The 12,672-nt window shown below is 28.4% G+C and overlaps 1 protein-coding gene across 1 annotated transcript in view; it reads left to right on the forward strand.

The window, feature by feature from the left end:
• Positions 1 to 12,672, forward strand: part of LOC113368293 (adenylate cyclase type 6-like) — a 188,364-nt gene that overhangs the window by 174,279 nt on the left and 1,413 nt on the right. The window contains 8 exon segments of the mRNA XM_026609839.1: positions 1,935 to 2,123; positions 3,229 to 3,403; positions 3,466 to 3,575; positions 3,636 to 3,790; positions 5,493 to 5,577; positions 8,357 to 8,440; positions 8,500 to 8,656; positions 9,648 to 9,760. Of these exon segments, the coding sequence (XP_026465624.1) occupies positions 1,935 to 2,123; positions 3,229 to 3,403; positions 3,466 to 3,575; positions 3,636 to 3,790; positions 5,493 to 5,577; positions 8,357 to 8,440; positions 8,500 to 8,656; positions 9,648 to 9,760 (1,068 nt within the window).

The raw sequence follows: 12,672 nt of genomic DNA on the forward strand, positions 1-12,672 counted from the left end.
TTACTGAACCAATAGTAAATACAGAATACAATGAAATATTCGAGAAATTTTAAACGTTTTCAAATATATTATAACAAATACTGTAACTTTAATTATTTTGCTATCTTATTGTTATATCCGAGCGAATCGAATGTCAATCATTAATCAATTAATTTCCAGAACATTAACAATCGTCATTTCATTTCTAATTCAATTAAAAAAAAAATAGTTGCCTAATTTACACAAAATTGAAAATTACTCCATTATGGTCATTGTTAATGCAAGGCAAGGTATCCAATATGATAGAAAGATATATTAACTTATTAAAATATTGTTAGGGATTTAGTATTTACTGAACCAATAGTAAATACAGATAACTATTTGAAAGAACGGTGAAATACCGGCAATAATTTTATTTTAAAAACCAGTGAGAAATTTCAAACGTTTTCAAATATATTATTACAAATACTGTAACTTTCATTATTTTTGCTATCTTGTTATACCTGAGTAAAAATCATAAATCAAATGTAAATCATAAATCAATTTATCTCCAGAACATTAACAATCGTCATTTCATTTCGAATTCAATTTAAAATAAATAAATAGTTGCTTAATTTACACAAAATTGAAAAAGTGCTCCCGTATAGTCACAGTCTAAACGCATTTGCAAATAATTCTGTGCGACATTTTCACTTATACTGTGCTTAGCATGGCGGCATTTTCACATTTTTCAATAATTTTCACAAAATTGTAAAAGTGTTCCAATACATAAACAGTCTAAACGCACTTGGGTAAACATTTGTACCAGAGTGGCACTTAGACTGTGCTGAGCCTGGGTCATTTTTTTCATTTTTTTTATCCAAAATTACAAAAATATTTTATGAAAAAAAAAATTAGAAACAATTTTTTTTCCCAAAGGCAATAGTTTTGTCAATACAAACAGAAAGTTCTTTGAATCATTTAAATCGGACGCTTAGTTCAGTCAAATTCTGCCATTTTTTTAACATTTAGCTCTGTATCTCCGAAACCGCTGGGCCTACCTTTGCCAAAAACTAATAACCACTTTTCCATGTCATTACGAATTGAATGTTTTTTGGATCATACAAATCGGATGATCCGCTCAAAAGCTCGAAAATTTCTATTTTCTACGCTATTTGCTCCATAGCTCCGTAACTGCTGGACCTGCCTTTGCCAAAAACTAATCAGCTCATTTCCCTATCAAATGGAATCGGATATTTTTGAATTATTCAAATCGGTTGATCCGTGCGCCCGATAACGTGATTGGAAATTTGTATCCATACATACATACACACACACATCCATTTTTTCTGAAGTATGCCAAAATGTTCAGAAACCTTCAAAACGTTGAGAAATGTAAAAATTTTCAATTTCGATTTTTGGACGATTACTCTAACTTGTCCTACGGGAAGTTAAAAATGCCATACAGATAAAAATTAAAAAAAAACGATAAAATACCAGTATTAATTTTAAGCAATTTTAATTTTAAAAAAGTAAACGTATTTGAAATTACTTATACAAATATAAAAATAAGCCTAGAAAATAAATAAAAACCTAGTAGTAAAATATAAAACTTATACAAATATCTACAAAACTAAAAATTTATTTCTAATTATTATAGATATTATTTCGACATTTGTTTATACAATAGAACGATATTGAAATTTTGAATTTTTTGAAAAATTCCGAAACTGACTTTTTTTTAAGTTTTGATTTTTTTAAATTTTTTACATTTTTTGGTATTCTGAAGGAAAATCGTATTTGTTTGTAATATTTCAAAAATGTTTAACGATAGAGGAAACAATAATGTTCAGCCTATCGAAAGAGTATACTTACTGTATTCAAATTGGAATTTTTTTTCGTCATCAACAAAATCGTAGACTCGACCAAGAAATGAGATTATTCCAATTAAATTCAAATTTTGCAATTTTTTTTAGATACCTGGCCTTTAGAATATGTCATTTACACTGCAACGATCCCATCAGCTCTAACTGGAGCAGACGTTGCAATTTTTGGAGCAGCCTTCAGTTACATGTCTGATGTCACAACACCAAAAGATCGAACACTGAGAATATCGATTTTGGATGTTTGCTATCTCAGCACGATGCCCACTGGTGTTGCTTTAGGTAATAAATGAAAATTATTTATGCCAAGATCTGTAGATTAAAATTAGGGAATGCAATACCGATAGAAAATTTCAATAGCGGTATTTCGGTAATTTTTCATTTTAAAACCGGAATACCGGTAAATTACCGGTATCTTTATTATCTCAAACAAACGTAAACAAAATTGAAAGTTACTAGTACAAATATAAAAAAATGTATATACAACTACAACTATATTCGACTAAACAATAAAATTAAACAATTAGTTTATTTTTTTAAATAATAATTTAACAAAACTATATGCAATTTAATTAATTCATTATCACTATCGAGTATATTGAGTACTTTTCACCAAAAACAAACTTATGAGTAAGAAAGACCAAAAACTCATAAAAGATCATATTACATTATTATAATAAACTGTATGTGTTAAATTAGCATAATCTCCAATATTTAAAAAAAAATATTTTTCTACACTAATTTAAGATCGGATATTTTGTCGCGATGAATAATAAGTTACTATAATTGTTGAGTATTGTTATTTAAAACAATGTGATGGTTTTATAGTATTTTCAAACTTCGAAACGTTTTCGAAAAATAATATTTTATAATTGTAATAAGAAGCAAAAATATTTAGTAATTATCACAATTATTATGTATAAAGTTAAAAAAAAATAAAGATTACGCAGATGTAATCTGTACGATATAAAATATTTTGGCGCAAATATCACTTAAAAAACCGTTACATTTTTACAAAAGATGAAACAAACATCATTATCTATCAGTTCAATTCTATTTATTGTAACACGATATGAAGCCCTTTGGAAAGCAATGAATATTCAGTTTAATGACGAGTTGAGATAATATTTGACATTTGTTTATCTTATAGAATCGCTTGAAGATATAGCTGTTTATGTGATTGTGAAATTTAAAGATAAATTTGTTCCGAAAAATTTAAACTTTAGGGTATTATGTATCAAATAGCGCTTATGTTAAAATACCGAAAATACCGGTATTTTTGGAATAAATACCGGTAAAAATACCACCGAAAAATCGGGCGGTTTACCGGTAATTCAGTATACCGGTATACCGGTAATTAAAATATATTTGTTTTTTTTTTGTGCAGGTTCATTCTTATTCAACGAAGTCACAAATCGTGCCTACGACATCATGTTTGCAATAAACGCTTCGATGTTAGCACTTGCTGTGATATATTCGATTTTACGTCTCGAATGGCAGACTACATCGACACAGAGGCCTCTGCGAGAAGCTAATAATGTGATAACAGATTTCTTCGATAAGTAAGTAAATAAATACAACTTGATTTTAATTTTAAAATTACAAATATTATATATATTTTTAGAGAGCATGTCAAAGCATCCATCGGTACTCTGACAAAGAAACGTCCCCATCATCGAAGGTTGTACTTGTGGTTGTTTATGATTACCATGGCTTTATATACATTCCAAAGAGGTAAATAATGATATTACTCAATATTTTATGAAGTTTAGTTTATATCGTGGTTTTTTTCAGATGAGAAACCAATGACTTATCTATACGTTAGCAAGATGTTCAATTGGGATGTTGCGACTTACAGCAATTTCAAAACTGTTCAATCGGCTTTGTATGTTATTACAATGTTAATAGGGATACCTATTATGAGTCATGTTCTTGGATGGAAAGATACAGTAAGTTATATATATATATATATATATATATATATATACTAGTTGGCCCGGCAAGCGTTGTTTTACCAGGAAATTCCTGGAGTAGCAAAAAAGTCACTAACTTATTGTAAGGATGTGGTTATGCGTGAGAATTAACATTGAAAGAATATGAAAATAGTAAAATCCCAAATATGATTTTTTTTTAAATTATGTATATAATTATTACATTAACAGGAGCACATTATGCATAATTTTCCGTATCGAAATCGTGGTGTTTTTTTTCGCATTATAAATAATCATGATTAAGAAAATTGGTTTAAAAACTAGTGATGCATGTCATCGTTTTTTTTGTGAAGCTCAGAAGAGAAAAATTACATGTCTTTTGATAATTTTGAATTTTTTCGAACATTTTTGAAAACCTTTGAAACAAATTGAATCAAAGCGTCTTTTTAGACTATAATGATTTTTTTTGAAAAAATCTGAAAATACTGAAAATTATTTTAATTTTTTGTTTTTGAAAATTTTTAATTTTCTCGAAAGTTTTTTGATACCCATTCATATCGTTTAATCCAGACCATGGCAATTGTTTGTTTTCTGAAACCGCTAGATCTATCTTAGAAACATTTAATCAATTCTTCAATTCGTCAATACAAGTAAAATGTTTTTTGACTCATACATTCATTTTGACTCATATTTTTGAATCATTCAAATCGGACGCTCCGGTATCTTAAAAACTGAATTTTTATAAGCCCCAGGTTGGAAATTTAGGGCTGTTTTCTAAATATGAATTGTGAAAAATAGCATGAATAAAATTGGCAAATTGCTAGAACTTCTCGTACCATAATTATGAATTTTTAAAAGCTCAGAACAGATTAGATTTTTTTGAGAATTATATAACCAATAAATTGGAAAAATTTTAATATCATTGGATAAATTTTAGTATCATTGGATAAATTTTAATATCGTTGGATAAATTTTAGTATTGAAAAAGTTTAAAAAATCTTTTTGAAAATTATGAAATTGTTTGAAATTTTTTCAGTTCCTTTTTTTTATTTTTGAAAGTTCTTTAAAGTTGTTGATATTCATTCATGTCAGTTAATATAATTTTCTGGATCTCCGAAACCGCTGGGCCTGCTTTCGCAAACATTCAATCAATTCTTCATTAAGTCAAGACGAGTTAAATGTTTTTTGAATCATTCAAATCGGATGCTGCGTAATCTGAAAAGCTTTTCCGGTAACGGAACATTTTTTTTATTTTCTGCACTCTTTGCTTCGTATCTCCAAAACGGCTGGACCAACTTCTGCCAAAAACTTTTTAAATAATTCAAATCGGTTAATCCGTGTTCCTGAAATCGTGGACGAAAAATTGTATCTATACATACGCACGTCTATTTTAATAAAGTATGCCAAAGTGTTCAGAAACCTCTGAAACATAAAAAAAATATTTTTGATTTTTGGACGATTACTACCTATAACTTAACCTACTGGAAGATAAAAAAAATCTTTGTAGTACTATGAGAGACTTCACTTAGCGTCTGAAAAATAGGCATTAGCCAATTTGTAGTCTAGAATATGAATATTAAATTTCATATAAATTTTGTCAAGCCGTTTAGGAATGTGATCAATAACATCATGACACGTAAATGTTATATATATATATATATATATATATATATATATACATATATCTAACTGATATTAATGATATTATTTATTGTTGCAGATTATAATAATGATTGGTGCTTCAGGACATGCCTTAGCTCGTTTGGTTTTTGGTCTAACCGATATCGCTAACTTATTCTACCTGGGTAAATAAAATTAATATACAAATTTATATTCATTTGCAATAATATAATTCATATTTTTTTGAAATTGTTTGCAACATATTAATTGTAAAATCGAACGCACTGCGAATTGTACTTAAAAACTGAGATTCTTATTGCGCGATATGGAATACTTTAAATTTTGCACTTACCGCGTTGTAGAAGGGTTCACTGTGCAATATTAATTACAATATACAATCTAATTATAATAATTACATTCCACCTATTTTTAACTTCCCGTAGGGTAAGTTATAGTAATCGCAAAAAAATCGAAAATGAAAATTTTTATATATCTTTACGTTTCAGAGGTTTCTGAACATTTTGGCATACCTTAGAAAAAATGGATGTATGTGTGTGTGTGTGTGTGTGTGTGTGTGTGTATGTATGTATGTATGTATGTATGTGTGTGTATGTATGTGCGGATACAAATTTTCGTCGACGATTTCGGGAACACGGATCAACCGATTTGAATATTTCAAAAAACATTCGATTCGTATTGATAAGGAGACGTGCTGATTAGTTTTTGGCGAAGGCAGGTCTAGCCGTTCCGAAGATACGGGGCAAAAAGTGCCGAAAACGGTAACTCAGTTTTTAAGAGAACGGAGCGTCCGATTTTAATAATTCAAAAAACATTTTACTTGTATCGACAAGATGAAGAAGTGATCAAATTTTCATGAAGGCAGGTCTAGCGGTTTCGGAGATATGGAGAAAAAAGTAAAAAATTTAGCCATTTGGCGGTCAAAAAAGAACATTAGACATATGCTCATCAAATTATCAGATATTTTATATAAATTTTAATAATAAATACATATATTATATCATTGTAATGCTACGCGCGCTATCGCATATTGATATTTTTGTCTCTAGAACAGGTACGAAGCGCGGTCGCGCTGTCATTTTAGAACGTGTTTGTTGGAGCCGAGGGTGTAAAAAATGATCATGATGGAAAGAAATTATTAGTTTTCGGGGAAGACAGGTTTTGGAAAAAAAATGCTTTTATATTTTCAAATTTTTCATTCAAAAAAAACAAAAACTTCAATATATTTCCAAAGTAAAATTTTTTTTTTATAATAAATTTAAAAAAATTTTTCGAAATATTTTAAAAAAAATGATGAATTTTAAAACATATGAAAAAAATTCCAGTTTTTAGTTTCGAATTTTTTTTATTTTTATTAATTATTAAATATTTACGCACTATTCACCGTAAACGCACATAAATATAATATTAGGCGATGAATAAAGTACAGTATTCATTATTATTATTTAAATTGCTTTATTAGATGTAATAATAGTGTTCAGGCCAATTTTTTGAAAAAAAGGATTAATATTGCATTCAACGCGCTAATCCTTTTATTACCTGATGCCTTAATGTGAAATTCATACAAATGTTATTAATCTGGTTATTTTATAGTTCGAAGCAAGAAAAATATTTAATATATCATTTCAAATAAATATATAAAAATAATAATATGCAAGCAAACTTTCCGATATTTAATTAATCTTCGAAATGAAAATGACGATGTCACGTATTATTTGATTATATTTTACTGTTTTGATTATATTATATTGACCACCATTCATTTTACATGCATTTATATGGAATAAATGAGTTTTTGGTGTCTTATATATTAACGATTATTAGTAGTAAATATTTATAGTTTTGATTTTTTCTTTTTCTTACATGTGTTGAGCTTATAAGCATGTGTTGAGCTTGCTTATAATAAAAATATTGCATATTATATTATATAAAAAAATCAAGAAATATAAAAAAATCGTTGCTTTTTTTGTTAATTTTTAACTTCCCGTAGGGCAAGTTATAGTAATCGCAAAAAAATCGAAAATGAAAATTTTTATATATCTTTACGTTTCAGAGGTTTGTGAACATTTTGGCATACCTTAGAAAAAATGGATGTATGTGTGTGTGTGTGTGTGTGTGTGTGTATGTGTGTGTGTATGTATGTATGTGTGTGTATGTATGTGCGGATACAAATTTTCGTCGACGATTTCGGGAACACGGATCAACCGATTTGAATAATTCAAAAAACATTCGATCCGTATTGATAAGGAGACGTGCTGATTAGTTTTTGGCAAAGGCAGGTCAAGCCGTTCCGAAGATACGGGGCAAAAAGTTCCGAAAACGGTAACTCAGTTTTTAAGAGAACGGAGCGTCCGATTTTAATAATTCAAAAAACATTTTATTTGTATTGACAAGATGAAAAATCGATACAACTTTCATGAAGGTAGGTCCAGCGGTTTCGGAGATATAAAGGAAAAAGTAAAAAAAAGAGCCATTTGGCGGTCAAAAATGATCATTAGACATATGCACATCAAATTATCAGACATTTTATAGAGATTTTAACAATAAGTATACATTTTGTTAACATTCCTATCGGTTCCGTACCAATGCTTATGCGTTAGACAGCGACGCGGCGCTTACGCGCTTTATATTTTGTCCCTATGTAGTTAAAGCAGTACGAATGCTTTGAAAAAAAAGTTCAGATCTTCCACAATATGTCAAAATAAAGAAAAAAAAAAATTTTTCAAAAAAAAAAAATTACTACTACAAAACTATTTTTTTGTCCAATTTATAGTTTCTCAAAAATCTAATTTTTTCAAAGTAATTTTTTTTCAAAAATGTTAATTGTTTTAAAAAAAAATAATAATTTTTGGTACGGGAAGTTCCAGCAATTTGCCCTAATGGCACGATGCCCTAATTGCCTTAAGACAGAATTCCACTTACAGCTAGTTTTTTTTTAATTTTTAGGTGCTGTTATTGCAGCAATCGGCCCAGTAGTCGCCCCGGTACTAAGATCGATGACGTCAAAAGTTGTACCGATTTCTGAAAGGGGTAAAATTCTTTTCACCAATCAATTTTGGACGTACTCATATAAATCGTATTTTTTTTAGGAAAAGTCTTCTCCTGGTTATCTGTATTCGACAATGCAGTACCATTATTTTCCGGCGTACTTTACACCCAGGTGTACAATGCTTCGATAAACACTCATCCTGCTGGAATATTTTGGTTAACAATGAGCACACAAATTGTGGTATTCATTCTAATACTGTAAGTAATAAACAAAAAATATTTTAAATATATACCTACCAAAATTAATATAGTGAGAAAAATATCACAACATTATGAACAAACTAGCAAACCCAACGAACTCCGTTTCGCCACCAGATGGTTTCGTGAGAAAGATGAAGAAACTTTTTGTTTGTTTTATATTTGAAAAGGAAAAATTTGATTTTATTATACAACAGTAATGAATTTATTTCGATTACAAAAATTAAGTGTTTTTTAGTTGAACTTCTCTAAATAAATGAAAGTGAATCCGCAAATTATCCGTTTCATTGAAGTGCTCTTTTGTAAACCACATTTTTTGTTTTTTGGTCCGACGTTAACACAAACAAAGCGGATGGTTTTCCAACTCGTGAAAAGGCAACGTATAACTGCCCATGTAAAAAACAATGATTTTCTAAATAATCTATTTGAAATTTATCTCGCAAACACTAAGCGATTGGCCTTGCGGCTTGTTATTGCGAACGCAACGCGAACTGGAAATTGCAATCGTTTGAAGTCAAACGGAAGACCAGTCGGAATCATTGGTATGTCACCAAATCGCCAGCAATTGTTGATTGAATGGTGAAATTCAGTGCGTGTACATCATTATTCTTTGCGTCAAGAATTGCTCGTTGACTTAACCAAGCATAATTCTGATAATTCTCACTAATGTCATTATTCGATATTTTAATTACGGTGCGTGAAGTTCCAGCAATTTGCATTGGGGCACGATGCCATACACCACTAAATTTTCTTAGCTATAAACCTTGCGGAGCCCGAGACCTTTCCAACGAATGCAAAATTGTCGAAATCGGTTCGTGCGTTCTGGAGTTATTTCGTCAGGAAGGAAAACCCGACTTATTTATATATATATATATATATAGAAGATATCTAACTCGTACAATTGTATTAAATCACATTTTAATTAACACTTTCAGAATTTTCTTGAATAATTATTATATTGATATTATTATTATGTGTCTTTTATTTTCAGGTGTGTTCATTTAATATTAGGAAATAAGCCTCTTCTAGTTGAAGAAGAAAAAAGCGAAGAAGCCATTATTCAGAGGGCCGATGAGACCTCAAACGAAAAGACTGATTCAATAAGTTAGTTCGATTGTTATTATGTTTTGGGTTAACTATCTTCTTTCTGAATAGTATTAAGAATTTCCATTGATGTATGTGATTCTTCTAATTTTATTTTATTAAGCCTAATTTGATCTAGTTTTAATAATAAATTTTTATATATTTATTTTATTTTTTGGTTTTAGCTGTGGATGTTTGGATTGCTTTATTTTTTTGTTTTTGTTATCTAGGTTGCATCTTTGATGTTGTATACTATAATATGTTTTACTTTTTTTTAATATAGCTCGAGTCTTTTCAAGTGCCTCGGATATATTTTGTCTGATAATTATAAATTACATAATGTGATACTGCTAAATAGAATTATTTAATTGATGTTTACAAATCAAAGGCTGGAGGAATTTCAGAATCGGAAATAATTTAAACGTAAGCCATTTCTTGAGTTTATATTTTTTTTAATAGTAAGCCTATTGTAGCAAGAATTTGATGCTGATATTTTTCTGCTTACAAATGTTTATTTAAATTACTTTTTGACAATCGATTAGGTATATTAAAATTGTAGATTTAGTTTATTAGTTTTAATTTCAAACTTTCTTCACTCGTACCGATTCAATAGAGTGAGTTTTATAGATTTTTTTTGATAAATACGAAGAATTAATGAATAAATACAATTTTCCAAAGTTTTTGCACAAACTTAAAAAATATCAAGTGGATGTAACAAATAACAACTGTAAATTTCATAACAGTTTCATCATTATTCTTAGGTAACAATAAAGTAATAATTTTACAAGTGCGGTTGTAATTTTTGAAATCATCATTTTAATTTAGTGATATTGATTACTAAATTTTATTAATGTGTGTATTTTAATTTAGTGATATTTTATTAATTATGTTCAACTTGGGAATTGACAATTAAAGAAAATTTGATCTCGCCATAAATTATATTTGTAGTTTTTTAGTAATAAGTACGAATAAGGTGGCCAAGTGGTACGACTAAGGCGACTAGGTGGTACGACTTAGGCGACTAGGCACCTTTTTGAAAAAAACGTAAAATTACGTAATTTATTAAAAAAAACTCTAGTTCTTAGTAATTGTTAATCTTGGGCCAACTTAATGAAGATTCAATAAAAGTCAAAGATTTTCATTTAATTTATTTGCGCAAAATAGTATGGCAATATTTCCTCAAGGGGTACGATTTAAGCAACCCTGAATTGATGATTTTTTTTTTCAGAGCATCGTCAATATTTATATATTCGAAATAAAATCGAGTATTTATGATCTATTAATTTTAATTTTAATAATATAATTTACATAATGTGACTAAAAGTTAAAAATATATCGTGTGAATTTAAAAATTTATATTGAAATTTAAATGGCAATTTGGCCATTTTTATTGATTTTTTTGACTCAAGTTATTCCGTTTGACTCAAATTTAAGAGCATATTACCTTATTAAAACTACGGTTGTTAATGGAATTCTAAATATATTAGGTTGTCAAATATCTCCCTTCCGCTTTTTTGCTCTTGGTTTATAATACAAAAAGGCGGAAGGGAGATATTTGACAACCTATTATATTTAACATCCACGTGCTGAATTTTATATTTTTACGAATAATCCTTATTTCTGATTTTGTTTGGTACCAAATTAGGAAGAAGTATGTGTGGTTTTGTATGTAATCCTATATTTGACCTTTCGTCTACATTTTCTCAAAAACCGCTGGACCAATTTCAAATAATTAAAAACCATACGTTCAAATTATTTATACGTTTCAGGAAGTTTATGCAACTTGTTTCAGGGCAAAAAAATGCTTCTAACAAATGTTTTCATTTTTATATTCAGTATCTAACAATTTAATTAGTTACCTACGAAACAGCAACATACATATATTCACAACAAATTGACTGAAGAGTAAATTAATTCTCTAGCGCTATCTTTAAACATTATTTTTATCAATGGATTAATTGTATATTTAAATGTATCATAAAAAATCGTCTTCTTTATCAGTGACGTAAGAATTGGGCACGCACATTTTGGCACGTACGCATTATTATCATGATTATTAGTAAATGTAATAAATCATTATTTAAATCTTCATAAACAGAGCCGTTTTTGTAAGTTTTTGTTAATCAGAAAAAGTATCTACGTAAAATACTTAAGCATTTTAATAAATTGAAATGAAAAATTCGATAAAATCGAATGAAAAAATTTTTTTGAGCATTTCTGCAACGAATTAAAATTAAATATGTATATCACAATTAAAAAGGTAAAACTAGGACTATAACTTTTAAGAACATGCAGTTAGTTTTGATTGCTATTAAAAACTTAACTATAAAGATAGTTTATAATTTATTACGCGATCGTTATTGTAGTGTAAACAAAAAAATTTGATTTTTTTTCCAACTTTAAAAAAAAAATTAATACGACTTTGAAATGAGTTAATTTTATTTTTGTGTAATTTTAGTTGACAGTTAATTTATTAAACAAGCCACATCATGCATATAATTTTAATAAAATTCAATACAACCGGATAATTTTGCTATTTAGTAGATTTGGTTTAATTGCGAACGAGAAATCATCTATTACCGAAATAGAATATCTTAAATATATTAGTGTGGTGCTATTTTTTTTTAAATTAAATTAATGTTCGAATATGTGACCAATATTTATATTTCTAGACAATCTATTAAATTTTTGTTATCAGAGATGTGTCTTTGAATTCAGGGATTAAAAAGATAAAAAGATTTTCGGGCATTGATTCCTACGATTTAATTCTTTCTTAGCAACGCGTTCAAACGTGGTGCACGTATTTTATTGTAAAAATGTGAAATCAAATTCAAACTCAAAATATTTTGATATAAAATATCTCTAAATTAATTGTTATGTGGTGCTTTAGTGATTAAATTTACTATTAAAATGACGAAGGACGCAAACCAGAA

The sequence above is a fragment of the Ctenocephalides felis genome, unplaced genomic scaffold (genome assembly GCF_003426905.1).
Source record: "Ctenocephalides felis isolate EL2017-DRISC unplaced genomic scaffold, ASM342690v1 CF-g0.4_SCAFFOLD_01170, whole genome shotgun sequence".
NCBI classification, from domain to species: Eukaryota; Metazoa; Arthropoda; class Insecta; order Siphonaptera; family Pulicidae; genus Ctenocephalides; species Ctenocephalides felis.